The sequence below is a fragment of the Saccostrea cucullata genome, unplaced genomic scaffold (genome assembly GCF_032062105.1).
Source record: "Saccostrea cucullata isolate Sc308-1 unplaced genomic scaffold, CSIRO_AGI_Scuc_v1 ctg1059, whole genome shotgun sequence".
In the NCBI taxonomy this organism is placed as follows: Eukaryota; Metazoa; Mollusca; class Bivalvia; order Ostreida; family Ostreidae; genus Saccostrea; species Saccostrea cuccullata.
This window is the reverse complement of record NW_026933409.1, coordinates 477,928-505,916: the sequence shown is the minus strand read 5'-3', so window position 1 is coordinate 505,916 and position 27,989 is coordinate 477,928. Positions and strand designations below refer to the sequence as shown.

Genomic DNA, 27,989 nt, shown 5'->3' with positions numbered 1-27,989 from the left:
TCTTATCTATTGAAATCCCGACTATATAATAAAACAATTATGGACTCTTTTGGTGCAATATGGTTTGTTATACACCAGAAAAATATCCATATTGACCTCGACTTCGCCTCGGTCAATATGAATATTTTTCTGGTGAATAACAAACCATATTCAACACCAAAAGAGTCCATAATTGTATAATATTACGTCGATATTTTGAGTAAAAATCATTGAGCGCAGGTCTGATCAGGCTCAATATTTTGATATGATGTGTTGTATGATAATTATGGAATAAGCAAATTAACAGCGTCCCGATACATTTCTATAGTCGACGCAGCATCTCGATACCCCGATATATTTTGTATTACCGGTATACACGTACAAAAAGATAACTATTTATTACCTTCTATGATATCTATCAGTCATTTTTAGGTTTGAATCGATGACACATCTGTCATGCACGATGCATTTGAATAGCATATTTTTTTTAGAAAGAATTTACTATAACAGTTTAATTTCGTACAATACCATACACAACTTCGCACAATAATTTAAACAAAGATATATTGGTTTTAGCGATCTAATATATGTTCATTTGAAACGTCATTTAACAAATCAAATGCATATTTCTGTTCTTCCAGACTTAGTTAATAGAATGACAAAACGAATACAGAAATAATGAAAGAAAACAAAAAAATTAATTATCGTCAATGATTGATTGATTGTATACTGTTTAACCCTTTCGACGCCAAAACGACAAAAATGTCGTTTACTGTGTCAACGCCAAACCGACAAAAATGTCGTTTTCCAAAAAAATATTTACTTTATCTTTTATTTGCCATTTATCTTTTGTGTAATTAAACAAAGTCATATCTAAATTTTGACACAAGTATAGGCCTTTATTTTTGTATATGTACTGGTCTTTATATGACGTCATTTTGTTACGTTGACGTTGAATTGTGAAGTCAAGTTATGAGTGAGTACGCTAGCGTTGAAAAAAACAAAGTATGGCGCACCATTCGGACATTACTTCTGACATAGATTCGGACGTGTTCGATTCCGATGATGATGATAATGAAGAATTTACTACATTTCGAGGTCCGTGGTTTAATGTAGTGGATCCTAGCTCGTTTATCATGCCGGACCCTGATTTCCAAGAAGAAACAGGGCCCGTCAATTTTGATCCAGGTATGTCAAGTTTGGAGTTTTTCATGAAGTTTCTCCAGCATGATCAACACGACATTGTTGATATTCTTGTAAGGGAGACAAACCGTTATGCAGATCAGGAGATATCAAGAAGAAGCAGGCCCCCCATGATTTTAGGTCCACATTCACGGTTCCGTGATTGGTATCCCGTAACCCGAGAGGAGATGTTGGCTTTTATGGGCATTGTGTTGAGCATGGGGGTAGTGAAGAAACCAACATATGAATCTTACTGGGAGAGTAATACACGTGCTTGGTCAATGGAAACTCCAAATTTTTCCCAAATCATGGCTAGAAATCGATTTCAAGCCATACTGCAGTTTCTCCATTGCAATGATAACACAACGGCAGCAGAACCTGGGGAAATTGGGTATGATCCACTTCACAAAATTTCTCCAATCATTGAGTTTTTCAACGAAACCTTCAGCCGAAATTACAAGTATGTTTTCAATATAATACATATATACACATAGATACATGTATCTTAATTTTTTCCTCACGAGGAAAATGAGCAAATCGAAGTTAAAAATTATAATGTGAACAAAATTTTATACATATCTCAGTATTCAGCCCTTTTTGTGCTGCCATTATTGTTGTAATTTTCTATATGTGGATCCAAAGATATTTGACGTTCGAACATTTCGTACATGTTACAAAACCTGTATTTTTCACGAATATCTTACTTGTTGTATTGTACATCTTTGATTTGTACCTCTATGGTAGAAATCCTTCATATTCTGTCATGGTATGATATTTATATATTATTTAAATGTGAAATAACTGAATATCCTCCTGGGGTCGGTGAATAAATATACTAAGTACTCGTATATAAAGTTTTGAACGACAGAATGTTGATGCTAAACGCAGTCAGGTTATTGTCTTTAATACCCCCCCCCCCTTTTTATGTGTCAATTTTTTTTTTAATTTCTTTTTAAGAATTCAGTAAAAATCTGCAAATGAGAGCTTCCTGTTAACACATATTTTTTAATCATAAACTTATTTATCTGTCAGGATTTTATTTTGTTTTTCAAATAAAGGCTTAACCGGGATGTTTGTGTAGATGAAAGAATAGTAGGTTTTAAAGGAAGGCATCAACTCAAACAATACATCTCAAATAAGAAGGCACACAGATGGGGGATCAAACTTTGGGTGCTGTCCGACTCCACTTCTGGGTACACTCATCACATTAACGTATACAAAGGCAGGAGAAATGAGCGACGCAGTCCGAACGGACAAGTAAGTGCTTTTGACAGAATAATAATAACTGTAACTGTTAAGAAAGTATTTGACACGATATTTCATTAAAAAAGTATATTCTCACTGCGATGATGCAGTATCCTGCAAGTAGAGCTATTTGTTAAGTCACGTGCTCTGATCTTGACTTATGGGTGTGGTCCTGCTTTTCTGTATTTTTGTTTTCAAATCTCAAGCATCATGCATTTACGTGAGTACTCTGGCATGCTTTTTCCGCGAGAACTTGAAACTGATTTTCCGCTATTTGATTTACACGGGCTTATGTAGATTTGAAATGTCTTTTCCATAAAAAAAAAAAAAAAAACAAGTCGAAATATTCTGTTCCGCGTCTTTTCTACTATTTGTATATCTTGCTAAACTATGATTTTATTTCGAGGAATTTAACAAACAGCGGCAATTTTTTATTTGTCAATTAATTCAATGCTTAGAAGACTTTGTGATTTTAAAAAATAACTAAAAGATCTTTTTAGCAGATTGCACATTTACAAGCTAAAGAGTATAAGATCAATTAATACCATAGTACATTAATTACATAGCATTTTTTTTTATCAAAACGTGGGAGTGCAACACCCCCCCCCCCCTCACACACACACCGAAAAAAGAACACTAAGTGAAAATCACGCGAACTCGTATATGTTGTAGGGTTATCAGGCAGTAATGGACTTGATGGAACCCCATTTCTACAAAGAGCATCATGTCACTTTCGACAGTTTTTTCACCAGCCCCAGACTGGTATACGATCTCTTGGACAAGGACACCCATAGTACAGGAACAGTTATCAAGTCTCGAAAGGATATGCCTTCCAGTTTTAAGAACCCAGCAATGCAGAGAGGAGATGTGAATGTTAAGACACGTGCTGGAGTGATGGCTGTACAGTGGGCGGACAGGAGAGTTGTATCTTTGTTGACCACTACTGGTTCTGCAAGGTATTGAATTTAATGAATCTCTTGAGACTGTAGCTCTGTTGGTTTGTAATGAAATTAAATAGTGATGAAAACATTTTTTTTCATAGGGTTTGTAATAGCTTTTTATATTACCTTTACCTCTTAGAATTTGGTATCTGTATTCAAATGTTAGTGAAATTAAACGAAAACTATGACTAGTTGCCAGCCTTTCGATAGTATTTTACACCAAGTTATATTTATCATCATGTAATGGCTTCTCATCATAAATTGAAACATATGCATGTACATGTAATTCACTTGCTTTTCTACATATATACCGGTTGTACACTTTTATTTTTAGTTTATTAAAATATTTTAAAAATATCAAAACTATAGGATGAGTCAAGTTTAAAAGCGCTACATATTTATAGGCAAATACAAACAACAAATGGACAGGGTCGCGAAGTTTCTATTCCTGCCATAATAGATACCTACAATCTTACGATGGGAGGGGTCGATCTCGGAGATCAACTAATTCTCCAATTTGAGCCACAGTTCAAGAGTTTAAAGATGTGGAGAAAACTCCTATTTCACTGTCTTGTAACCGCAGCAGGTATATGCTTTAACATACACTTCCATGTATATAAAACATATTTGATTAAAGCTGTTCGGAATGTAAATTGTTATAAAATATTTTTGTGAAGTCGGAATGATTTTATCTGATAATATCTTTGTAGTAAATGCCTATATTTGCTACCGAGATTCCTTCATTGTACAACACAAAATGGATCATCTGAAGTTTCACCAGCAGCTTTGCCAAGAACTTATTGGAGGGTTTCGACAGGGTAGCAGGAACAGACAGCTGCGTTTGATACCAGTCCAACACAGAACCTTGGCAAGATTGTCCAAGAGGCACTTTCCGTCCAAAATACCAGATGGTAAGCGTAAGAGATGTGCTGTTTGTGCGGGACATGGAGGCGAATTCAGGAAGACAAGAATTCAGTGGTGGTGTGAGGACTGCAGGGTCGGACTCTGTGTAGAGGGATGCTTTAGGAAATTTCACACGAGGATCAATTTTGAGGCGTAGTTGGAACACACAAACGATTACTCTACTCACTATGAAACTACCTTGCATTTAATCTAATTATGGTGTGTATGTTTGACAGAGAGAGAGAGCGGGATTTATTTATTACCTATATTTATATTCTTATTACAGATAAATTCGAACCTATTTATAGCAGGGCTTGCGTCTGTCATAATGCTGTCTTAACTAAAACGAATGGGACTAGGAGCTACATCTTTTTATGTTCGTAAAAATTAGAGAGTACGAGTATTATAGCAATTTAGCTAAACACATTGATTAACTTTGTTGACGGTGGCAAAATCAAATATACATGTATATTAAGTAAATTATTTAACAATATCTGTCAATCAAATGTTACGCACTTATTGAGTTTACAGAGAGGATATGTTATCAGTTTGTTATTTAAAAAAAAGTTTTAACAACTTAAACACTAGTGACTACATATATTGTAATTGTATATTGATTGATATTCTTATTTCAAATTATAAATATGTGACAGTGTACACTGTAGTATACACTTATAACAATTATCAGAATTTCAATATATTATTTGAAAATATGAAAAAGTTTTTAAAGACTTATCTTGAGTATGCTAGCTACAGACATAAATATTTTTTTAAATTTTATTTTACGCCAATTAAAAAAAATTACTGGTATAAAAAATGTATAAATTAATATAACATAAATATATAGCATACATTTTCCAAGACAACATGGAACATCCTATTATCTTGGTTATACAGGTGCTCGTTTTATAACCAATTTGATGCTTTTTTGTGAAGCAATTGTTTGACGTCCAGATTGACGTCATAGTATGGCATTCATGACGTTATAGACGTAACGTTATTCGGCGTCGAAAGGGTTAACGTCCCTCTCCAGAATATTTCACTGATATGGAGACGTCACCATTGCCGGTGAAGGGCTGCAAATTTGGGCCTATGCTCGGCACTTATGGCTTTTGAGCAGGGAGGGATCTTTATCGTGCCACACATGACACCTTCTGTGACACGGGGCCTCGGTTTATACGGTCTCATCCGAAGGACCGCCCCATTCAGTCGCCTTTTACGACAAGCAAGGGGGTACTGAAGACATATTCTAACCCGGATCCCCACGCGTCAATGAAGTGTATTTATTTAAATTCTATCTTTTAAAAAGGACATGATCTAGAGTAATAGACACCTGCTTTCATCTGCATAAGAATGAAGGATGAAAAACATTTAACGTATACTATTCATAATAACAAGCATTTTATTGAGCACTCAGGTCACGTATTGAATGTTATGATGAAATACATTGATATTGAACTTTGAACATATTATAAAGCAACACCCAAAGTAGTTGAAAGTAAATGGCATAACAACCACTTATGAACTACATGTATACATGATTAATTTTATGTATTAACATAAGTCCCTAATCACATCACGATTCCAAACAAAAACTTGTTTAGTCTAATTATTTTGCTGCATTCTCCATAAAACCAAATTTTAAGTGTTATATCTCTTAAAACAAACTACCACAGAGTCTAAAGCATTTGTTTCTTTCATATTTAGACATTTTACTAGAATGATTTGTATGGTAACTTTACAAGATTTATGATAGAGTGATGCCTTTATTAACATTGCATCATCAATTTCCCTTATTTATGTAGCAATTCAGGCGTATACCATTATAATTTGCATTTTGAGTTGATGCCTCAAAGCATTCTCTACGACTGAAAAAATTCTAAAACGAGACAAGCATTCGACAAACAAGTTGATGAAACAATACTAGTAATATCAACAGTTTTGTTTGCGGTCTTCATTTTGCATTTTTCGTAGTTTGGACAAGATGCCAATTTACATTCTTTAAGTATTTAAAACAAAGTCTTGACATTTTGTATAAAACTTATCAATGAAAATGGTGGGCTATATTTGTACTAAAAAATTAATATTCTTCTTGCTGCTTGAAGGGATGTGTTTGGTCACCATTGAAACCTAACCCCTACTCTGTTTTCATGGGTATGACTTATATTTGCTCATAATCGGGTTTCTTTAATGAACTTTGTTAACATGATCACTGTTTGCTATTTATATCTCTTACTGTGTGCATCGTAAATATCCTCATACTTTCTTCGCACACGAAACGTGGGAAAAACAATCTTTACTATAAGGGAAAGCCTTTTCTCTCCTTCATAGCACCAGACTCTACCACTGTTTGTTTTATTCCTGATTTGTATTGTACAAATAGACTTTTAAACTTGAATACAATAGGTTTATACTTCTCAACGCAATCAGTCGAATTCAAAACATCTACGAAGGGAAAATATGAAAAGGCTATTAAAACTGTTTAAAACTTTTAAGTAGTTTTTAAACTATGACAAGGAGGTATTTAACCTTATAACTTTTAATTTCTCTCTTCCTGAGGATCTTAAATGAGTGCTTGTACAGTAAAATGCCAAAATGTTTTTCCTTGAAAAATATCTATATCTCATTACATGTTATTGGCTCAGATATAAACTTTTGAATAGTTTGCTAAGTCAGGGATGCGGAAACAAATCATGACTATTTCCGCATACTATGAATAATCTCTTAAGTTTTAATCAAATAACACTATGCACAAAATACATGTATGCTTATGTGAATTTAATTTATAAATAAAGATTTAGCAAATATACCAATGCTCCTTGTCCACAAGTTATTGAAACGAGCAAAGTTCAGAAGTCATACTAAAACCTCGGAATGTTTTTTCTTGCATAACTATATTATACTTGCAATATCCTCTGTTAATTTATTTTCAAAGAATTTGAAGTTCCTAAATGAAAAATATTTGCCAAGGCACATTATGATGTGAATAATTCATTATAACATGTGAATAGACATTTTCTTAGCACTTATTACTTGCACCAAGAAATACATTGTACATGATTGAACTATGATACTATTTTTTTTTCAAATCTAGAACGTTACGGAAATTGGCTTCACTACCATGAAGAATAGCTTCTAAATTAAAATCTTTTTAAATCTAAAACGTTAAAAACAAATGTTTAAATTGAAATCTCTTCAACAGTTTTGGCACTATAACGAGAGGTGTGGATATATAATAGTACAGTACATGTATATTGATAATAATGTCAGAGGCCGTAATAACAAAGTAAAAAAAATAATAAAAGCATTGGTGGAAAATTGTACCATAGTATTGTATACTTTTTCTTTAGTTACTCAATGATATCATTATAAAAATGAAGTTTTTTCGATAGATTAATATTTTATATAACTATATTTTTTAAAACATTAGAAGTATTACTCGAACATTATGAAATGAATAACACGTTTAAAATCATTTGAATGAATCTAAAAGAGATTTTGAGCATCCTCATATAAAAAATTCTGAAGTAAAGTTTTAATCTATATTAAAGTACCAATAGATTTGATATGAATTTGATATGCCTGCATTATTGAAAGAATTGCTTCAGTAGTTATAAACACTTCTGTCTTTTGTTCTAATATCGGACTGTCTCAGGTAAATCAAAAGCAATATTTTAAGTACGATATATGCCTCATACAATTCTGTATTAAAAATATCAGACAGTGCATGTTCGGCCCAAACTCTTTTTCAAACACCAGAGAAAGGGGTTGAAATACTTCTCCAATTTTAATAAGTTTATTAGAAGTTTACCCGTTTTTTGTGGGTTTTTTTTTTATTTGCAATATTTGGTCTGCCACATGTTCTTCTTCCTGTTACAGTAAATTCGGTGTAATTGAAAATTTAATATTTTTTTTTTAATTTTGCAATTCTTCAATGTGAGAAATTTAAACTGCTGTTTGTTAAATTATCACTCCTTTTATTTCTTTTGTTCAGTAGCAGTCCAATTTTGAAGGATATCAGTACTGAGACAGTCTGATATTACGATTAATATCAGACTGCTCACTAATATCGGACTGCCACAGGTAAAATTTTAGACTGCAAGATCAAAGGAATGACATGACAGCAATGTTTTAAATTAAAAATAATAATCATTGATAATTCTTCTCAAAATGAAACAAAAATATCAACAGTTTCGTTTAAAGTCATCATTTCGTAAGTTCTTTGGTCGATACGATAACCTTTTAGCACATACAGTTTATTATTAAGTCATCAAATGCTCACTAACGTTTTCAAACTTATTTTTTTCTGTCTGAATTGTCGATGGATTTTTCCGTTATTTTCCATAAACAAGGAGCACAAGGCGGTGTGATCGGCAGGGATGTTCACTCCTCCATGGCCCCTGATCCCACATGAATATGATGTTTTAGAGATCCGTGTTTACTCTGCTCCATAATTTGTATTGTTAAATGGACTTTTTAGCTCAATTATTGTTCGTTATCTCCATATATATTATCAAAATGGCCAGCCGATAAAAAAAATGAAATGACGTTTATTGACTTAAATGAAGATTTAGCATAGCTCTAATGAAAAGGTTGATACCGACCTCTTAAATCCTTTAAACAAATAGAAATCGCGAAAAGGGCAAAATCGCGGACTCCTTATTGACCTAGAAACATCAAGTAGCTGAAGGACTAGGCAGCTCCTCTCAATTGTTCACACTCACCGTCATCTCCCTGTATTGACAGTTTAAACGGAAAAATCCGTAATAAGTGTAAAACAATGGCCAAGCAATTAATATTAGTATGTATTAATAAATTAACGATAATTCTAAGAAATTTTGATATAAAATTGAACTAACAGTTGTGTACAAAAGTTTGGGTTTTTTTTGTATGAATTTTTTAAAATACTATTTGATTTTCCAAACAAACTACAATCTTGCTGGCTTTTTGAAGAATAGATACTAAAAAAGAAAGTTTTTAGCAAAAAATCAGTAGAAATAAAGTGTTTATGTCTCTTAGTATATTGCCCAAACGTTGTATTTATATACTATAAGACTGCTTTCAGCTATCTGAATATTTTAAAAAAAAAATGAAGGGATTTTTTTTTAATTGTATTAAAAAATTAATGATTTTTTCACAGATTCTAGAAGAGAGTATCAGTAAGTGATGGTTTCAAGTAAATTGAATTTGGCCGTTTTGTTTTAGATACATGGTCAGCTTGATATTGAGATTTAAACGTTAATGCTGCCAATCATTTGATGCCAAATTCAAGTTCAAAAGAGTAAAAGTTGTAAAATAATAAAAAAAAAAAAAAAGTAAAATTTCCTAAAATCATAAAAGGGTTTTATAACGCAAGGTTTATCAAATAATACTATCAAATGAAATAAATATTTCAAAGTAATCTAGATGTTTTTATGTATTTCATATGTTGTATATTTAATGTCATTTTTATTTTTTCCAGATGTTGAAGTAGTCATAAGATGATACAAAATGATTCAAAAACAAAACATTTTGACCATTAGATGAGAGAGTGAAACACTTTTTACGTATCAGATTTTTTTATTAGACCGAAAGCCATTAATAGATAATAAGGCTGTTGTTTCTTTAGAAGATTAAATTTATTACATTTATTTTTAAATGTTAGTTATTTATTTTTTCACTTCTAAACTCACGTTTATCCTTTGTTGAAATCTTTTCAATTTAATTAAATATTTAGATAAGGAGATAACGATCATAGGCACTTATGTCTGCTGTTCAATCCAATAATACAAATATTCCGAAAATTAAATGAAATTTGGAATAGCCAACATCGATATCTGATGTTGAATGTCTGGTTATATTTTTCACCAAATCTCTTTTTGATCCATGGATAAAAAAGAGAAGAATGTTTTCCCCTTAATAAGTCATCTTCAAAGTGTCAATATTTAGACTGACGAGACAATAATCATTTGAAACAAAATTTAAAAATAAATTTTTAAAAAGGATAGCAAATGATTTAATTTGGATGGGTAGGAAATAAAACTAATAAAAATGTTTCTCCTAATCTTAATGTGAATAAAAAATAAAAACAAATAAAACTTCAGATCATTTGAATATTTTCATTAACTTTGATCTTTCACATAATATAAACAAACTAAATGTAACAGGTAGGATGCATATGTTTTGAAGTAACAATAGTGCTCTGGAAAATGGAAAACAGGAATTTATGTTTCACTTTGAAAATTAAAGCTTATGGTATACAGTATAATTTACCATGCATTTATATATAAACTTTTAATTCTGTGTAATAAATGAAAATGGTGGATAAGCACTTATGCTGTCACAAACATTTAATTTACAAAAGTAATTCCCCTCTCTCACTTTCTCTCTCTCTCTCTCTCTCTCTCTCTCTTGCATTGATGAGAGTTCTACTGCAATTATTTTCCATTATCTTTTGCTCTGCTGTCTGTCTCACTTTATTTTTCTTTGAATAATTTGTCTCCTCCAGTACCCTGGTTTTATATATTGAAGTGAATGTTTCTCAACACTTTCCTCAATGTTTTTCTTCTTCGAGAGATTCCACATTCTTGAGCTTCCCTTAAGGGTAAGTTATGCTGAGTTTTATGTGAAATATCCATGTTTTTGGACTGTGTCCTCAGAACAGGTTTGGCATAATGCTGTGAATATTGTCCCCTGCATTCTGAGAGGCTTGATATGATCACACTACTTTAACACTGATGTTATTCATGTTTGTATCATCACTACTTTCCTTTTCTTTATCTGCAGTAACTTTAACTTCTACCTATTTAAATATGAAATATACAAACTTTTAACAAGCACTATTACGTCAAAAAAACAGTGTGACAAAAGTAGATTCGCTAGTTCATGAAAAGGTAATGATTGCATCAATGTTAGTATAAAGCAAATGTGCAGATAAGAGATGTTCACTACAAAATTCAAACTTGGATTTTTCAAGATGAATGGTAAAATGGTTTGGAAATCTGTCGTTTTATGGAAATTTGACAATTCCATTTTCATTTTTTTCCCAACATATTTCCATTCAAACTATTCAATTGCCAAAGATTTTCTTAAATGGAAAATAATTCATTTTAAAGAAGTTGAACTTATTTTAAATTCAGTTGCATTATCGTTTCGTTGTTGAACCTTGCATGTAAATTGCAGATTTAATTATTCCTTTAAGTTATGTCTTTCTGATTTTTGAATTCCCTTTGCAGTTAAATATAAGAAGTCCTGTAAGTTCCAAGGTAAAACTGTGTACCTTAATTGAATATTTACAGTGGCCTTTGGGAATATGTAGGTCTGCCCATTTTTTCTATTAACTGATTATTAATACTATTGTAAGGAGAAGGTCCAAAATATACAGTCTGTCTGTCTTAAATGATAGCATGTATGTATTCAATACTAAATAAAGATCATTTATGTATAAAAGAAACTTTACTACTACAAATAATTTCAACCATATCATACATGATAAATTCATATTTCTTTTGCACATAGTGTGTATGTCAAATTGAATATTAACCAACAAACCTCAATCATGTTGAAATTGACGTTGACACGAGGCGTTTCCATGACGAGGGCCCGGAAGTCCCACATAAAGGTGAGGGCGAACGTGAGGACAGATGTCGCCACTAGCCATTCTGAGATCGTCGACGCTAGATACACTCCTCGTAGAGATGTCTGTATGAAATGAAGAGATCTTGATTCAGTGTAATTATGTAATCTTACTAGCATATCTGTAATGTATATATGATCTTTCTCGACATTGTTTTCTATTATAGAAGCCTTTGTATGTTTTGTTCAGCACATGTCAGGGTATCTTACCATTTCTGTGGTCTAATCATCTTGATATTGATAAATACTTGATTAAATACTAAATTCAAGTCTTTGAGAAGAGAAGACCAAGAATTCAAGCAATTTTCTAGAGATTAATTTTTGAAAAAAAGATGTTTTGATTTGAAAGACCAAGATGAAATTTATAAAATAACATGAGATAGAAGTCAAGTCAAACCAATTAACTTGTTTACGTTCTACAAGTTTTACGATTCTTAGTAGAAATGTTAAATTGATAAAGTATCACAGAGCATTCTGACAGAATAGAAGTTGTTTCAAATCAATTCATTAGTCACATAAACAGTTTTTGCAATTTTTTACAATAAAGAGATATTCCTCATTTTACTGTTCATGGGTGGAAAATTCCCAAAAGGACAACATTCAATCAATTAATCAAGATTGGCTCAAGCTCAGTTCAGATTTCGCATTATATCTCCCTTTCACAGATATTGTATGTTCTATGTTGATTAATATATAACTTACAAATTTTGTGTCCACCAGTCCTTTCTGTAAGTCTTTGGCTTCGTTGACCTTGTAGATTATTTTTGTAATAGAAACTGTTGACATGTTAAGGATATCGGTATCTACTTGTGACTTAATTGGGTCGATCTTACAAATCATTTGGCATACATGTTGACATCTATAATTGATGGGTCAAATTAAGACTCGGAATATCTTTATTGATGACATAATCGTTTTCTTTATAAAATGATCAAGAATAGATATCTACCAGCTTCCATGAGGAAATATATATACTGTATAACTGGCGATTTTTTAATAAAAATTTCTCACCACTATTTGTGTATTGATGATTTAGATATTTTTGACACTGTATGAAATGTTATTCTAAACTGATCTAAACTTATCGTAAGACTTTCACGTAACATGAAACAATCAAAAAGTAGGATAAAGGACTGACCAAGTTATCTTAAAGCCAAGTATAAGGATACATAAAAGTAAGAACACGGAGAGTGCTATGCTGTTGACTAGCTGATACATCGCTACAGTTCGGTTCCCGTACTTTTCACTGCGTAGCTTCCACGACAATCGAGTTTGCAACCAACAGTAGGCTAGACCGAGGCCAAAGGCGAGGCCAGCCCCCACGTAGTGTGGTCCTCTTTGAACAACAGTCTGTATTAAAACAAAAAATCTACGAGTTATTTCACATAAAAAACGTAAAAAAAAAGTAAATTACTTAGGATCCTTAAAAAATCCAAATTACCTGGAAGTTGGCAACCATGCTGATTCCCAAGGCAGACAGAAATCCTAGGATGATTCCAGCGATGTTCACTTTCTGCCATCTTGCAGCATCCTGGACCTTCCTTTTCAGAAAGATTTCCTTCACGAAGAGGTACCTCACCCACACATTCATACCCACTGTAACAGATGTCCATCATTCAGAGAGAAAAACAGTCATTAAGTTTGTTTAATAAAATTAATCGGGAAATATAATGGGACAAGATTTAACAATTCATTCAAAAACAGCATGGTATGATTTTATTAAACCACAGTGATTACACATAAAATGACTTTTATGTTTGCGCAACAATGTGAATTTTAGGCTGGACGAAGCTTTGAAATACATTCTAATATTTTTTTCCATACGGCAATGGCCATGATGATGTTGAAATTGAAGGGAGACGGCATAGGAGACGGGGTACGTCAATACGTATGACTGACACTTAATACATTTTTTTTTAATTCTGGATAAATTTTAAATAAATCCTGATACTTTTAATTTTTTAAAATCAAATCAATAGAATTTATTGTTAGAATATTTATTTCTACCAAAGGACATGAACTTTTCGAACAACCCTCGTACAACAATTCTTCACCATTGATTAAAGAAATGTGCTTTTTTGATATCAGTAACAACTGTCACTTTAATGAAAATGCAACTTGGAAAATGTCTTATCTTTTGATTTGTTATCCAGTGGATTATTGATTCCACAAAATTCACTTTGAATTTTTACGAAAGTGGGTTGATATTGAATGGATAATGGAATTCCTCATTGACAACACTGTAATCTTTTTCAACCCTTTCTAAATCTACCTCAATAATTTTGAACACAGTCTTTTTCCTCATGCTTTGTTTTGCTTCTTCATAATTATGGCTACATTAATTTATTAACTGGAGCTGATGTTTTGAATTCTGCAGATTTTGAAATACACTTGCCTGCAGTTTCTCGGGGATAACCTTAAAGGTTATCAAATAAATCACATTAATAACTGAAAATAATATCAAGTTTTGCATCTTAAGAGATATTTTGAAATTCCTAAATCTCCCTGACCTGTAGAATTGTACGTTGTTACTTACATAGAACGGCGCCTATGTTGATGAGTTGTCCGAAAACACATCGTTCAGGTGCCTCTATTGCAGTATAGCTGGAAATATAATGATAAAGTAACAGACATTTAAGATAACACAGGGATCGATCTCAACATACCTACACACAATACAAATATTGAAAAAGGGCATAGCATATGGACCCTGAATATTCCAGAGGTGGAATCAAGTGAGTATCACCTGTTGACCGGTTGACCGGTCTCACCTGCCGTGTGTCTTATGTATTGATCATAAGTAGAATGAACAATTCAGTAGTCAAATTCAGTTTTTTTAAAAGAACAAAGGCATTACAATTGGTATGAAACAAGTCAGCCAAATTACGACCCAAGGACAGGTTATATTTGTTAACAAGGTCAATATTACGACCACAGAATTACCAAATACAGACTTTATTCGAGATTGTGAAAATGCTGCAACATTTAGGAAAATATTATATTCTTATTTTCTACTAAGTTTGTGTCACGAATATTGAACAATTCAAGATTTCAAGCCTAATTTTTAGATAATTTTATGTCTTTTCGCCAGTAAGTGTTAATATTTCGGACGGGGGTGTTATTTCGGACAGTCAATAAAGAGCTTTACAACTTTTTCTCTTTTGTTATTTATTATGATATTAAAACTTACTTCTGTAGATAATACATTTACAAAATGGTTTATAAAAAAAATCTTTGCGTGTTGTCAACTCAGGTCCGACTTGTTGCCATAAATAAATGACCTTCACCGACATTGCTGTGGATGACGCTACTATCCGTCTACTTTCAGTTTGACAGGCAAAATGGTGCACGGTTGAGATAATTGGTTTTCTGCTAAAAATTATTTATATAAATTATAAATGTGAATAAATTCCATTTAAATAATTATTTCCATTTACAAGATAATTCTTTATGAAATATTGAAGAAAATAATTAACCGAAATTGAGGTGTCCGGAATTACAACACCTCGCTGAGAGACGGAAAACATGACTAAAATTTGACCCATTACTGGCATTAGGCCTTTTATATATTTTGATAAACTTGCATTACTGACCATAGCTTGGGTTTTTTTTTTATTTAAAAATATTCAAAACGAACTTTTAAAATGATTGTGTTATTTTTTCATTTTTTTTAAAGTGGGGGGGGGGATGATTATGAGAGAGAGAGAGAGAGAGAGAGAAAGAGAGGGAAGATCGACTCTAAATCTGCCAGTGTAACATACCTGTACAGGTGTTCAGTGCTTAATATTTTTAAAGCCTTCTACTTACAAAGTTCACATCATTTAATATAAACAAAAAAATAAATAAATGAAAGTATCCTCTTTAATTATGCCATTCAATTTATTGTTTTAAAAAAATAAACAAACATGCAACGTAACGTCATTTAGATGTTCATTTGCAATGGGTTTCTCAGACACTATACATTTTTTTTTATGTATTACAGTTCCACAAAAATAAAAATGCCCCCCACCCCCAAATTAAATTTGAAAAAAAGTCGTTTGGAATTAAATATAAATTGAAAACGTACTTTGACCCATGGTTATACATGTATAAATTTACCTAACCACAAGGTTCTGTAGATGTTATATACACATGTACTTGGTAGGGCTAGTCTACCTGGCAAAAGATATTCAGATGGGTTTTTTTCTTTTCAAACACTTTATTATCATTTTTTATTCCCCAATATCAAGCAATATCTGACATTGAGAATATACATACTTAGCATCTGAAGCATGATTTATATCATTCATTTAAATGTCTTTTTTTTATTTTAAAACCTTAGAATTTTTTTTTTACCAGACTACGATATACGAAGTCTAGTACTTTGATGTAAAAAAAAAAAAATCAGTGTTCATTTCGGGTTTTTTTTTTTTTTTTAATAAATTTATTTTGGTTAAATAGAAAATCAATTGAAAAAAAAAATTAAAAGAAAAACCCAAGAAACAAATGTGAAGAAAGTAATAAATGAAATAATTTTATTATATATCTGCATATCATATATGTGTTTGCTACACATATTTATCCTACATATTGTTCATGCTACTTATAATTTTTGCGGCAAATACAATATTTTCTACTGAAAAGTGTTTATATTTTATTTCATACATCCCGACAAAAGCTAGTCAAAGTTCCCTGCTGTAATTAGCACGACCATCGTGTAATCTGTGTGACACAGCAGCAAGTAATACCTCTTTTACCCACTGTCCGACTTTGTAACACCGTGTGTCTGAAGTTACAACACCACTGTCCGAAGTTACAACCTCCTACCTGGTACTGTTTAAATGCGTTTACTAATGATATTATCTCAAGAAAAGAGCTGATGTACCACGAAAATAAGTAGCGGAACCTTTTCTGCATCGAACGGTGTATAGCATGCCTATATTTAGCGTTAAAACATTGCTGTGACGTCATGCCTTTGTTCTTGCGGTCTAAAAATTTACCTGTAGCCGTCCGATAATAATAATTACCAGTCTGATAATATATTATCGGATGGCAATGATAACAAAATCGGACGGTATTTAAAAACCAAAAGAAGAGTGGAATAAACTAAATATGTCCACCCTCCTAACCCCCATCCCCACCCCCACCAAAAAAAAAGGAAAAAAATCAGGGAAAGCAATCGCAAGGAAATTTAGTTGCTACAAAGTAGCAAATCCATGAAAAAATCGAGTTTAAACCATCCTCAAAATTAATACTTCCCATCTTAAAGTGTTTTTGATACAGCACTTTGAATAAGCGAATTTAAATCCATTTCTGAGAAATAATCGGCAAATCTATTTATTTTATAAGGATGTTTCTAAATGGCTGCACTTGTAAAACCTGAGAATTTCCATTATATAAACTAAAACTCTAGGATGAAAATCCGCATTTTTACTTTCCATGGTGACGGTAATAATTCCACCAAAAAAAAATCTGTATCAGGTCAATTTAATGCACAAAATAATAAAAATGTTCCAAAATAAAAAGGAAATCCTTCCCCACCGGACCCCTGTCTTGCTTATCTAAACGACTGCCATTGAATGAATGGAATGAAACAAGAGTTCACCCACTGTTTTTACTGTCTCTTTTCTTTTGTCTACTTATTAGACGGGTAAAAAACAATTGATGCCTAAACTCCCATTGTGTTATTATCGGACTCCTCCAGGTAACTTTTGGACATTTAAATGGCAATGTTTTAAGTAAGATATATGCCTCATACTATTCTATATGTAAAATTATCAGACAGTTTTCGGCCCTAACGGGCCTCAAACAGTCTGATAATTTTACATATAGAACAGTATTCGGCATATATCCATTACGTAAATGCCAAGTATATCCGAAAAAGCATTCTGAAGTGTCCGAAATATCAACACTTTCCCCTATTTTTTATATTATACATAAAGTCGTTACAACTGGAAAAACAAAATTGCTTCAAAATTTTTGATTAACTTCATCTCTCTGTGATAGAAATCGCAGAAAAAAATTGATTCTATTTGTAATTGAAAATATAATTTATATCATTAAATTACAGATGTTTTACAGTAAATTCAAGAACAGTTTTTATTACTAAGTAAAAAATCTTATTATATATTACATAAGAAAATAGTCTATTATAATATCCTTTTCAAGAAAAAAAATTTAACCATAATTTATCCCCCCCCCCCCAATGAAACTGTGATAAGCTACAAAAACTTTGAATGAGATATTGTTTGTTCAGTAAAAGCATATCAAATATCAGGGGTGCAACAAAGTAAGAGGGAAAAAAATATGATCATTTCAAAATCTTTTTTTTTTTTTTGGTATAAAAACAAAACTTGTTATTTAAATGTTTCAGACCACAACTTAAATAATTAGAAAAAAACAAATACAACCAAAAATCCAATTTCTTTCCCATACATTTATACATGTTATACATACAAGGCTTAGATTTAATTATTTATATCCCTAACACAATTTTGGTTTAAAAAAAAATATAATACATGTAATTTTATTATATATTTTTTAAAATGTTTGAGAACGAAGTGAAATTTCCTATAATTTAAACAAAATTCTATTTAAAAATATTCTGAAACCTCATGCATTTCTCTTTTCTATTGTTACTTCAGAAATTTTAACTACATGTAGAAATGTATGCACAGTTTGGGGTTCTGACTGAAAAATATGTTATGGTTAATTGAAATGTTGTTGAAAATCAATTTGCTGGTTATTATGTTAAAATTCACTTATTTACAGGACAAAACAAGCTTTAAAAAAAAAAAAAGGTAAAGTCAGATATTTCTACACACGAAATGAACCTTGTCCAGTCGTCACCTAGGGATTAATTAAAGAATAAAGCAAGAACCATGTGTTTTAATTTAGAATTGTTTGATTGATACTAAGACACCTACATTTTCACATTTAATTAACCTACACAATCGGAAGGTGGTAATTCGATGCATCATTAACTTGTTGGTTCTGTGTTAAAACATGAACGACCGAACTTAGTGTACAGGTTCAGAAAGTACAGATTCAAGAAATTCAACTTCAAGTTTGATTGACTAACCTAATTTATTTGATTTTTCTCAAACCATAACTTTACTCATAATCATATCTAACAAATACACAAATACTACACAGTGCTTGGAGGAAAAAATATGATAACTATCTCAGATTTATTTATTCCCTCTTGCATCGTTTGTTAAGGTTCCTACCTGATGTAGGGGAAATCATTTGGTTTCACAGAGCCGCTCTTAATGGAGATGCCGTACCTTTAAATTATAAAAGATACCAAAGATGTAATAAAATACTCTGGTCGTGTATCAATCTACTCATGTGCAATATTTGGAGTAAAATTCCTCCTAAACTTTAACAGAGAATTTCAAACAACAAGATGCTATTGTCAGGGTTAACTGAAGATATCAATAAAATTCAAAATGTCAGCTTCTCCTTGATGGTTTATATAAGAGTAATTTGGCAGAAGCACGTTTAGGTTGTAAAATACTTGAATTAAACAATTGAACTTTGTTAACATCTGCCTTACGATATGAAGAAAGCCATGATGATCCAGAGTGCGGTGATTAGAGGCAGCAGATATAGGCGGCGCCTAAGGAAGACCAGGCACGCGAGACTCATCACGCCGGGTAGCCGAGGGGGGTCAGGCGCGGACGTGTCGGGAGTGGAGCTCTCCTCCGTGGCTCTGAAAACAGAAATTATTTCTTAGTTTGTTAAATCGGCGAAAAGCGCCCTTGCCCCCTAGCCATACAATACATACACATACAAAATATTTAAAATGCAAAGGCTTTCTCTCAAACTTTTTATTGCTCTTGCTGACAATAGTAAAGTGATTAAGAAACCATTTATTTGTCTGATAATATAAAAATATTTATTTCCTTTATATGACCTAATTCTTATTCTCTATGCTTTTTTCTTATTTTCATGATGAAAAATGAAACCCTTTAGCAGAATAAAGTGCACTTCAAACAATTTTACATTCACGCGTTAAAAACTCGTTTTACTTTGCTAAGTACCCCTGTATTTTAGCAAGACAAAGCTAAAAATGGTCTTCATTGCAAAATATTTGCATAATGCTGTTAAATAAAATCTTTTTAAAAACATATACATGTATATTTCAACTTTAGGAACCAGACAAATCTATTGTGATATAAAATCCGTCAGAACCCCCAAAATATTGATCTCTCTCATGGTGAATTTTTACCACTATGTACACCATATATAAATATTGAAAATATCATTATTATTTATTTTATAAAATCAATTTGTGCTTAAGAATACATTCATCGATTGAAATTCAAAAACACGGCCAATAAGACGTGAACGTTGTCGCGTCTGGCAGTATACCTGACGATCACGTGTCCCGTTTTTTCCGAGCCACCGGCAAGAAAAGACAGCAATAATTACCAATAAGTGTCCAATTTATTCTGCCCTACTAAAAGGAATATTTTATTCTGCATATAGAACCCATCAACAGTTTCCGTTACGGTAAAAATATCCATAAAACGGAACTCTGTACACTAAAGTGACCAATACAAATTCGGAAACTGAACATATTGAAAACACAACAATTTGAAATTCAATTAGAAAAGAAATCAACTATACTATTATCAATAAATAAATGGAACACATGTACAATCCATGATTTTCTAGCTCATCGAACATATATAGTGTAATGGTTTATGAAGTTTACAGGCCAGCTGTTCTCTCGATCTGACACCGCGGCAGACCATTAGAAGTCAGGACACAGCTTCTGGGAGGAGCACCAAATTAACCCCAGAGTCTGTCAGTGCCCCCAGAACAAAGGAAAATTCAACTTAATGGACGCTCGATCATATGTACCAAGATCGTCAATTCTATATTACATTTCATCTTCAATCCTGCAGCGAGTATTTTCTTAAAGCAGGAAAAAAGAGTTTGGGAGCACAGGAACTTGTTTCTGAAATAACTTTTTGACCCATAGTATAATAATAAAACACTAATTGGTCAAAAATATATTACAGAAACGAGTGCTTGTGTTTGGGAGTGCAGTATTTGTGCTTTTGTTAATGCCAATTATAAAATATAACAATAAATTCTATTCATTATTTGATTTTTTTTTTTTTGTGATACATCTTAATGCAATATGGTTTATTTTTCCTTTCCTCTAAGATTTTTTTGTAAAACTTAATCATGTATGAATTTGATTTTTTGAAAGATTATTTGAAAATTGCATACACTTAATAATGTTTTTAACATAATTATGTAAATCATTAATAAGACTACAACAATTTTAAGATATTTAAGACTCCGTCGAAAGCTTACCTCCCTTAAGCAGTTAAATCCTAAGTGAAATTTAGATTTTAAGATTTCATAAGACATACACAAACTTAGGTTCATTCATTCATCTCCAGCCCACGGACAAAGAATCCTCTCATTGTCAGTCAATCACACAGACACGAGTTCGATCTTTCATCCGATAAATCACTGAAAGTCAATAATCATTAAATGACAAGTGTTAATGACTTTAGCACATCTGAATAGACAGTTCGGTTGTCAGAACTAAAGACTTGGCACACAGTCCGACCATGGAAGTGACCGTTTAACACACAGATGACGAAACTGGTTACTTCTTTCCCGGAATGTCTACCAAGCACAGTCCTTAATTACAAAGAGGCACCGGACTGTTTATGGAAAGCTTTCAGGTATGGCTGCTGCTTATATATCAACGCTTCGAATCCTAATGCTGGGAAGCGCAGGCTCTTGGGAAAATTAGAGGCACAGAGGAAAAAATCAGAAACGTTGCCTCCCTAACCTGATGGCGTTTTCGTGGGGGTCTGGTGTAAAAGAGGTGTATCATCAGCAGATGTAGCCAGCAGAAAATTCTCACGGACTCGACACGCCCCTCTTTAACGAGTTTAATAAAATCAGCTATCGTGTTCATACTGGCAAACTAAGGGAGATAAATGGCTGGACTCGGTAAGAATAGATATTCTACAGAAACTTTCGTTGTACTCACTTTGGTATCAAAAGAGAGATTATACGAAAAATAAATCTGAATGTCAGGACGTTTTCTCGTCAGAATAAATTGTACTTCTACACACCAATGTTAACTATGGAGCGAGTGTTGTGTGTAAAAAATGAATAAAAAATGCCTTAGCGACAAGATGACAGTCACCGCAGGAGATAAAAATTACAAATTTATATATAAACAATAACAGAATCTACCAAAGTAACACAGGGATTGATCCCAGAGAAGATGCCATGCGGTTTGCACACTTGAAATTAATTGAGCTCACAAGTGGCGCATATACTGACACGATAAGAGAAAAGTAGTCACTCAGCAATCAAATCGATCATCAGATTTTGATAAATATTAAATATTTCATTGAGCTTGATGTTTAAAAAATAAATCTTCAAATGTAAATTGTCGGGTTCACCATCCTAATCCCACCTCCTTCCCTGGTCATTGCGGGTTACAGGGGCAAGATGAATTTAGTGCAGAGTATCTGAACATTTATTGCATTTCCATGCTTTGTGTGAATTAACATTACAATTATTATATATATAAGTTTATCTTTTTTTCCGTTTCATTGATAAAATCTGAACTGTATGTTTCCTTCTTTCATGGACAAATTGTGAAGAAAAAATTCAATTAATTTGATACTAAGTACATATATTTTACAATAATTTATTCACACAGTATACGTGTAGAATTGGCATATAGATAGATAGTGATTTCCCACTCTTTTTAAGCACTGTATCTTGTTGCGGTAAACTTTCTGCACATCACTTCAAAATCTTGTGTGGTATTATCGAAGTTTAATGTCGTGGAATGAACTTCCACCCATCCATAGCTGGAAACCCTGTTCCCCCATGAAGCGAGCATGAGGGGGACAGGTGAAAACATGGGAGTCAGATTCTGGTCGTACGGCGAAATTAATCGACCAGAAACAATTCACACGCTGCAGTGTTAAATATTCATTGATAAACATATCTGAAGAAAATACAATTATACAGGTGGGAACTGAATTAATCTTAAAATTTTAAAATAATTCATTTTACTAAAAAATGTGAGCTAGGAGGGTTCCTTTCTTTATCGACTCTACATTTTTTTTAATTTGTAAATCTTTTATTCACTGTATTATGGAACATGTAACACTTCGCTAAAAGTGAAATTACCTGTTTATTTAATTTTTATTTTCGAAAAACACAAAATCATCATACATCTTGAAGTTTATTTTCCGACTGTAATTTTGAACTCTTCAACCAATTCACAAATTCAACACTTCTTTGAAACTCAAGACAGTAATTAACATATACAAATAAAATGGGTCAGGTAAACAGAGAACTAGAGAGATCCTATAGAAAACTCACCCGCCGCAGAAAACTCCATGAATTGACCAAGGTAGCTTCATTTAAAATTGTTCTTCTCTCTGGAGTTGCTTATCAATGCAACTACTATTTCAATTTTGTAAACAGTTTTTAAATCGACGTATTTCAAAGAGTGAATAAGACACAAGAATGGGACACATTCCGTGACAAAATAAGACAAAGGATAGGATATGTTTTTGTAAATACATATCATATCAATGGAATTTTACATATGTGTTAGAACATAATAAAACAACATTATCAAAACATGAATCTAATGTTTTTATTAACGAACGCATGAGTAATGATGGAATGAGTGGTCAGTTACTGGTCAATTACTTGTCAGTTAATGGTCAGCGGACAGAGGAGGAGATCCTCCAGGTATTATTGCATTCTTACAGGATTTATAAACTTCATCGCATTAACCTTAAAATAACTAAGACGCAACCCTATGAACGTTTAAACAAGATTAAATGGACAAAAGTTCACACATTGATTACAAACGATCGATCTGTAACCTTTACATTATTTGTTTTTACTGCGCCCGTTCCGGGATTGTTCGGATATTCCGGACAGATGCCCGCGGACAGGTGCCCCCTGACTTACGAGTTTTACGTACCGTAAAGGCTTAGCTTCCTCTCCTTCCGACATGTCTGTTTTCATATCTCACAGTTATTACACCTGGTTCTGAAGTTTAAATGTTACAAGGTATTTCCCATGAGAATAAATAAAAGTATGTCACTGTTTGGGGCCCTTTGTTTGGGGCCACCCAGCGGGGTATTTGTTTAGCTCCCGATTGAAGTGCTCCGGAACCTCCTTATCCCTAAATAAAAGGCAGAGGAGGACGAAAAGTGAGCCCTCTTATCCTAACCATCAGTGTAAGCTTACATTTATCGTGTTAACTTAAAAAAATCTTACTTGAACCTTTAGATGTTTCGACAGATATTCAGATATACAGTGTATGAAGGGATGAAAATATATTGCAAAAGCTTTAAGTAAGCTTTATTCAGGATTTTTTCCTCAATGCAAATGACTCCTTAAATGCTATAGGGTTACATTTTCTTTTTAAATGGCAATCTGTTTTACGAAAAACGATATGGCTACAAAAAACGTCATATTGTTCAGTTGTATAATATGACTATGGTACATATCTATGAAATACGATAAGCAATTTTTACAGCGTCGCAGCATTGTTAAGGCTTGAATAAGGGGGCGGGGCCTAATTTATACAGGAAAAGTTTACTATAACGTCACACAAAAATATGACTTTTATGTATTTCTCATTATACATGAAAATGAAATAGTTTGTAATTTTTAACTTTATTTGCATAATAAACAACAATAATTCTTATCAATGCGTTTAAAAAACTTGCAAATTAAATCTCATGTAGCTAGTTATAGAGAAAGCACTGATCGCTCTGAACTTGTAAACATGACGTCATTTTGGTAAAAATGACGTATTTCATGTGCTGTGAGAGGCAGATTGAGGAATTTTTTAACAATGAAAGATGCGTTTTATTATTAAACGGAATATTATTTACAGGTTTTATATAGTCAATTAATACCAATTCATATGCTTTGTATAGTGCGATTATTAATTAACTGTCAAGAGAATGCATTTTATTAATTATGTCGTGTTTTTATGTACGGGTTACGTATATTTTACATCGAAATGCCTCATAAAATCGTACTTTCGCACGGGCATACACTAAATAGATCTAAACCATTTTTTGAATATAGACAAAGGATCTTTTCCTTAACTTGAAAAGTGATGCTGCTTTCTTTAACTCGAGGGCGTGATTTTATAAGTACACAAAATATTTGGTAAAAGTCAAACATATTTCGACATTTGCTTATTTGCCTGAAAATTTAACTATTAAAACGCGAATTCTATTCAAAGCAGCAGCACTTTTCAGAAACTACAAAGTATGCAGAAACAATTAATAGCTTGAATTTTTAATTTCAAGTAGGGTATGCCCTTGCGATATTGAAATTTGTTCATGACCTACATTCAGTACACGAACTATGCATTCATCACGTGACTGTCCATCGATAGGACCAAACTTCATACAGTACAGAGTGGGTTATGCTATGCTATTTCCATAAGTATTTGTGTTCTGTGATAATAAAAGAGCTTAATTAAAATAAATTCAGTTTTAAAAAGGTCCCCCTTTTTTGCACGTCTATTTTCCGTTGATTTCTCATAGTAGGCCTTAACAGTGCTGCGGTAGAAAAAATGAATGATTTTACTTTTCAATTTGTGAAAAATATATCAGTTGAAGGAACTTGTTATCTTTATCAGATAAGCCAGTAGAGGCGAGCAATAAAACTGTATTAAACTGCCTGCAGGGCAATAACTACATATCAACCTGTCTCAAAGGCTACTATACGTTCACTGAAACACTGCAGCTATTATTCTATGATAAAACAGTAATATAGGATCACTTAGAACATATGACTCTTGTTTAGGTTAATTATACATGTACGTTAAATTGCAAATGCTATAGTTTTAAGTGTCATTAAATGTTTATTTATTATTTGTTGTCTCCCTTGTAAACTCTCTTGTCGTTAAGAGGGCGGATATTCCGGATTATTTGAAGTGAGAATAAACAGAAATAACCGGGAAGCAGAAAGTGATGACAAGTGTCTCAAGAATTTATTACATATTCTACATTTTACTTCAAGTTCATCAGACGACAAAGGCATGTTGCATACATCTTGTTCATGATATTTTTATTCATATGTATATGCATCCTCAAAATTAAATTTTCATCTATTCTAATACTTATTAAACTGTATATGTTTTTGAAAAAAAAGTTTACTACAAAAAATTGTTCCCAACTGAAATGCTCTCCAATTAAATCAAACAGTACTCATATCTAAAAATCAAGTCTTTGTGTGAACGCTAGAGCTATTAAAATGAATATAAAACTGAACTCAGTTTATGCTGAGAACGGACGGTTCCTGATCAATTTATCATGAGATTAACTTGTATCAGAAATGCAGGCTTTTACATTCAAGATTCCGTCAAGTTACCAAAATGAGAAATTCATGCCATAAATATTTGACAATCGTCACATCACAACTGTTTCTGCATACTGAAACCTTACATGTATGTATAATATTAAGGTTTCGTCAAGTTTCCGCAATGCGGTAATCTCAGTAAGGCTACTACTTGTATATCCGATTTAACGGTTAAGGCAAACCAGGACCTTACAAATTCTTCATCCTTTTGATCAAGTTTAAACTATGGAAATTATTTGGATTTTTCGACATCCTTAACAGTAACATTTTGCACTTCACATTCTTGATAAAGTAGAGCTGAAATTTGGACGGTATCTGCAGAGTGTCAGCAGTGTTTTATCCTCACAGAAACAATGATTTGTCAGCAGTCGCATGTACATAATACTGGTACATGTAGTTTTCTTTTCTATTAAACATTTTTATTTTGTTTTATTGTCAGCAAAATAACCTTCGTTCACTACATGAACAAAGATTATTTTACTAACTTAGTCCTACCTCATCACTGACTATGTCATTCAAGGAGGAATATGACGTCATAATTTTACAGCTACGGAGTTGTTCGAAAGTATGGCATTAGATTACTTTGGTTTGTATAAAAATAATAAATGTAACATGAAAACAGTTTATACAACATTTTATCAGCCGCCATCTTAACATTTACGACTGCTTCCTTATGTTATGACAGGAAAAAAATTATCCCTAAAATTTCATAAAAAATCAATAAAGAATATAATACAGACAAAAAAATGGCCTCCTTATTTTCCCTAATACGCCGTTTTTAATGAAAACGATTGTTTATAACAGGAACCTACCTGATGTATTTTGACATGTTGAACTCGTGTCTTAGACACTGGTCCTCAGAAAATCAATATTGTAGTCCAACTGTTTGTATATATACTATAAGGCCTACTGTTAATCAGTTACAGCTCTGTATGTATTACACTGTATGTACTACAATTAATATTCACTTTTAATATAGTTGATGACACATTTTATGTATAGGATATAACAGCAAGTATAACTTCCTTCTTTAATTGTATGATTTTAAGTATATCTTGCAAAAGCGTCAAGTTTTATTATATAAATACGGTATGAGAATATCATTTTATATGCCTATTTAAAGCTGCTTTAAATAGCAGACTTGGCCCATTAAACTGACATTGGGTGAAGATTTGGCGCATTACTCCAATGGAGAATGGATTGATTGATTGATTGATTGTATTTTGTTTTACTTCCCATTCGAGAATTCTTCACTCATAAGCTGGTTTTACAAATTGTTCATAAGAAGAGCATGCACTTACGCATCGAATCAATTGAGAGATATAGACCCATATGCAGGGTATATTGCTTCATAGGTAAGGGAAGTTGACTATTTGAAAGTTAATAGTCATGTATATAAATATCATTTGTATTTGCAATTCGTTGACCATGAAATACTATTTTGTGTATTTAATGCATTTTGTGTGAAAACATTGTTGAAGTATGCATTCAAACTCTTTAAATATAATACTGTTTTCATGACTATTTGACACAAAGAAATCTCGATTTTCCCTTTTTTTGGATTTCGGTGTTCTACAGGAAATAGGAGCTATCTTGTCTGAGGTGAAATATATATTTATTAAGCATTTTGATTTTATTAAATGTACGACTGAATTGTTTATTTGATGTTCTTCTAATGACTTTCTTGAACAAGGACAATTTTTTTTTTTCGTTTATGAATATTTTAATAGCACTGAAATT

General features: G+C 32.3%; 1 protein-coding gene across 4 annotated transcripts; it reads right to left on the bottom strand.

The window, feature by feature from the left end:
• Positions 1-10,469: 10,469 nt before the first annotated feature.
• On the bottom strand, positions 10,470-27,265 carry LOC134238270 (DNA damage-regulated autophagy modulator protein 2-like). Of its 4 annotated transcripts, none has more exons than XM_062720391.1 (9): positions 27,062-27,265; positions 19,402-19,557; positions 19,073-19,129; positions 14,401-14,468; positions 13,306-13,460; positions 13,034-13,214; positions 12,567-12,640; positions 11,781-11,930; positions 10,470-11,031 (listed from the first exon to the last, which is right to left on the bottom strand). In XM_062720391.1, the coding sequence occupies exons 1-9, from the start codon at positions 27,076-27,078 to the stop codon at positions 10,948-10,950; spliced, it is 942 nt and encodes a 313-aa protein (XP_062576375.1). In that variant the 5' UTR covers positions 27,079-27,265; the 3' UTR covers positions 10,470-10,947. The 4 variants fall into 4 exon arrangements, with proteins under 4 accessions (XP_062576375.1, XP_062576376.1, XP_062576374.1 ...); XM_062720392.1 differs by lacking the exon at positions 27,062-27,265 and adding an exon at positions 26,745-26,889; XM_062720390.1 differs by lacking the exon at positions 27,062-27,265 and adding an exon at positions 23,845-24,009.
• Between the last annotated feature and the right edge of the window lie 724 nt (positions 27,266-27,989).

What these genes read in the sequence shown, in the direction of transcription:
- LOC134238270 (XM_062720390.1), bottom strand. Translation starts at nt 23,888, where the DNA reads ATGAAAACAGACATGTCGGAAGGAGAGGAAGCTAAGCCTTTACG. An exon ending in CAACATAGGCGCCGTTCTAT is followed by an intron (nt 13,461 to 14,400) that starts GTAAGTAACAAC and finishes CATCTGTTACAG; the next exon opens with TGGGTATGAATGTGTGGGTG. An exon ending in TCAATTTCAACATGATTGAG is followed by an intron (nt 11,032 to 11,780) that starts GTTTGTTGGTTA and finishes ATATTTAAATAG; the next exon opens with GTAGAAGTTAAAGTTACTGC.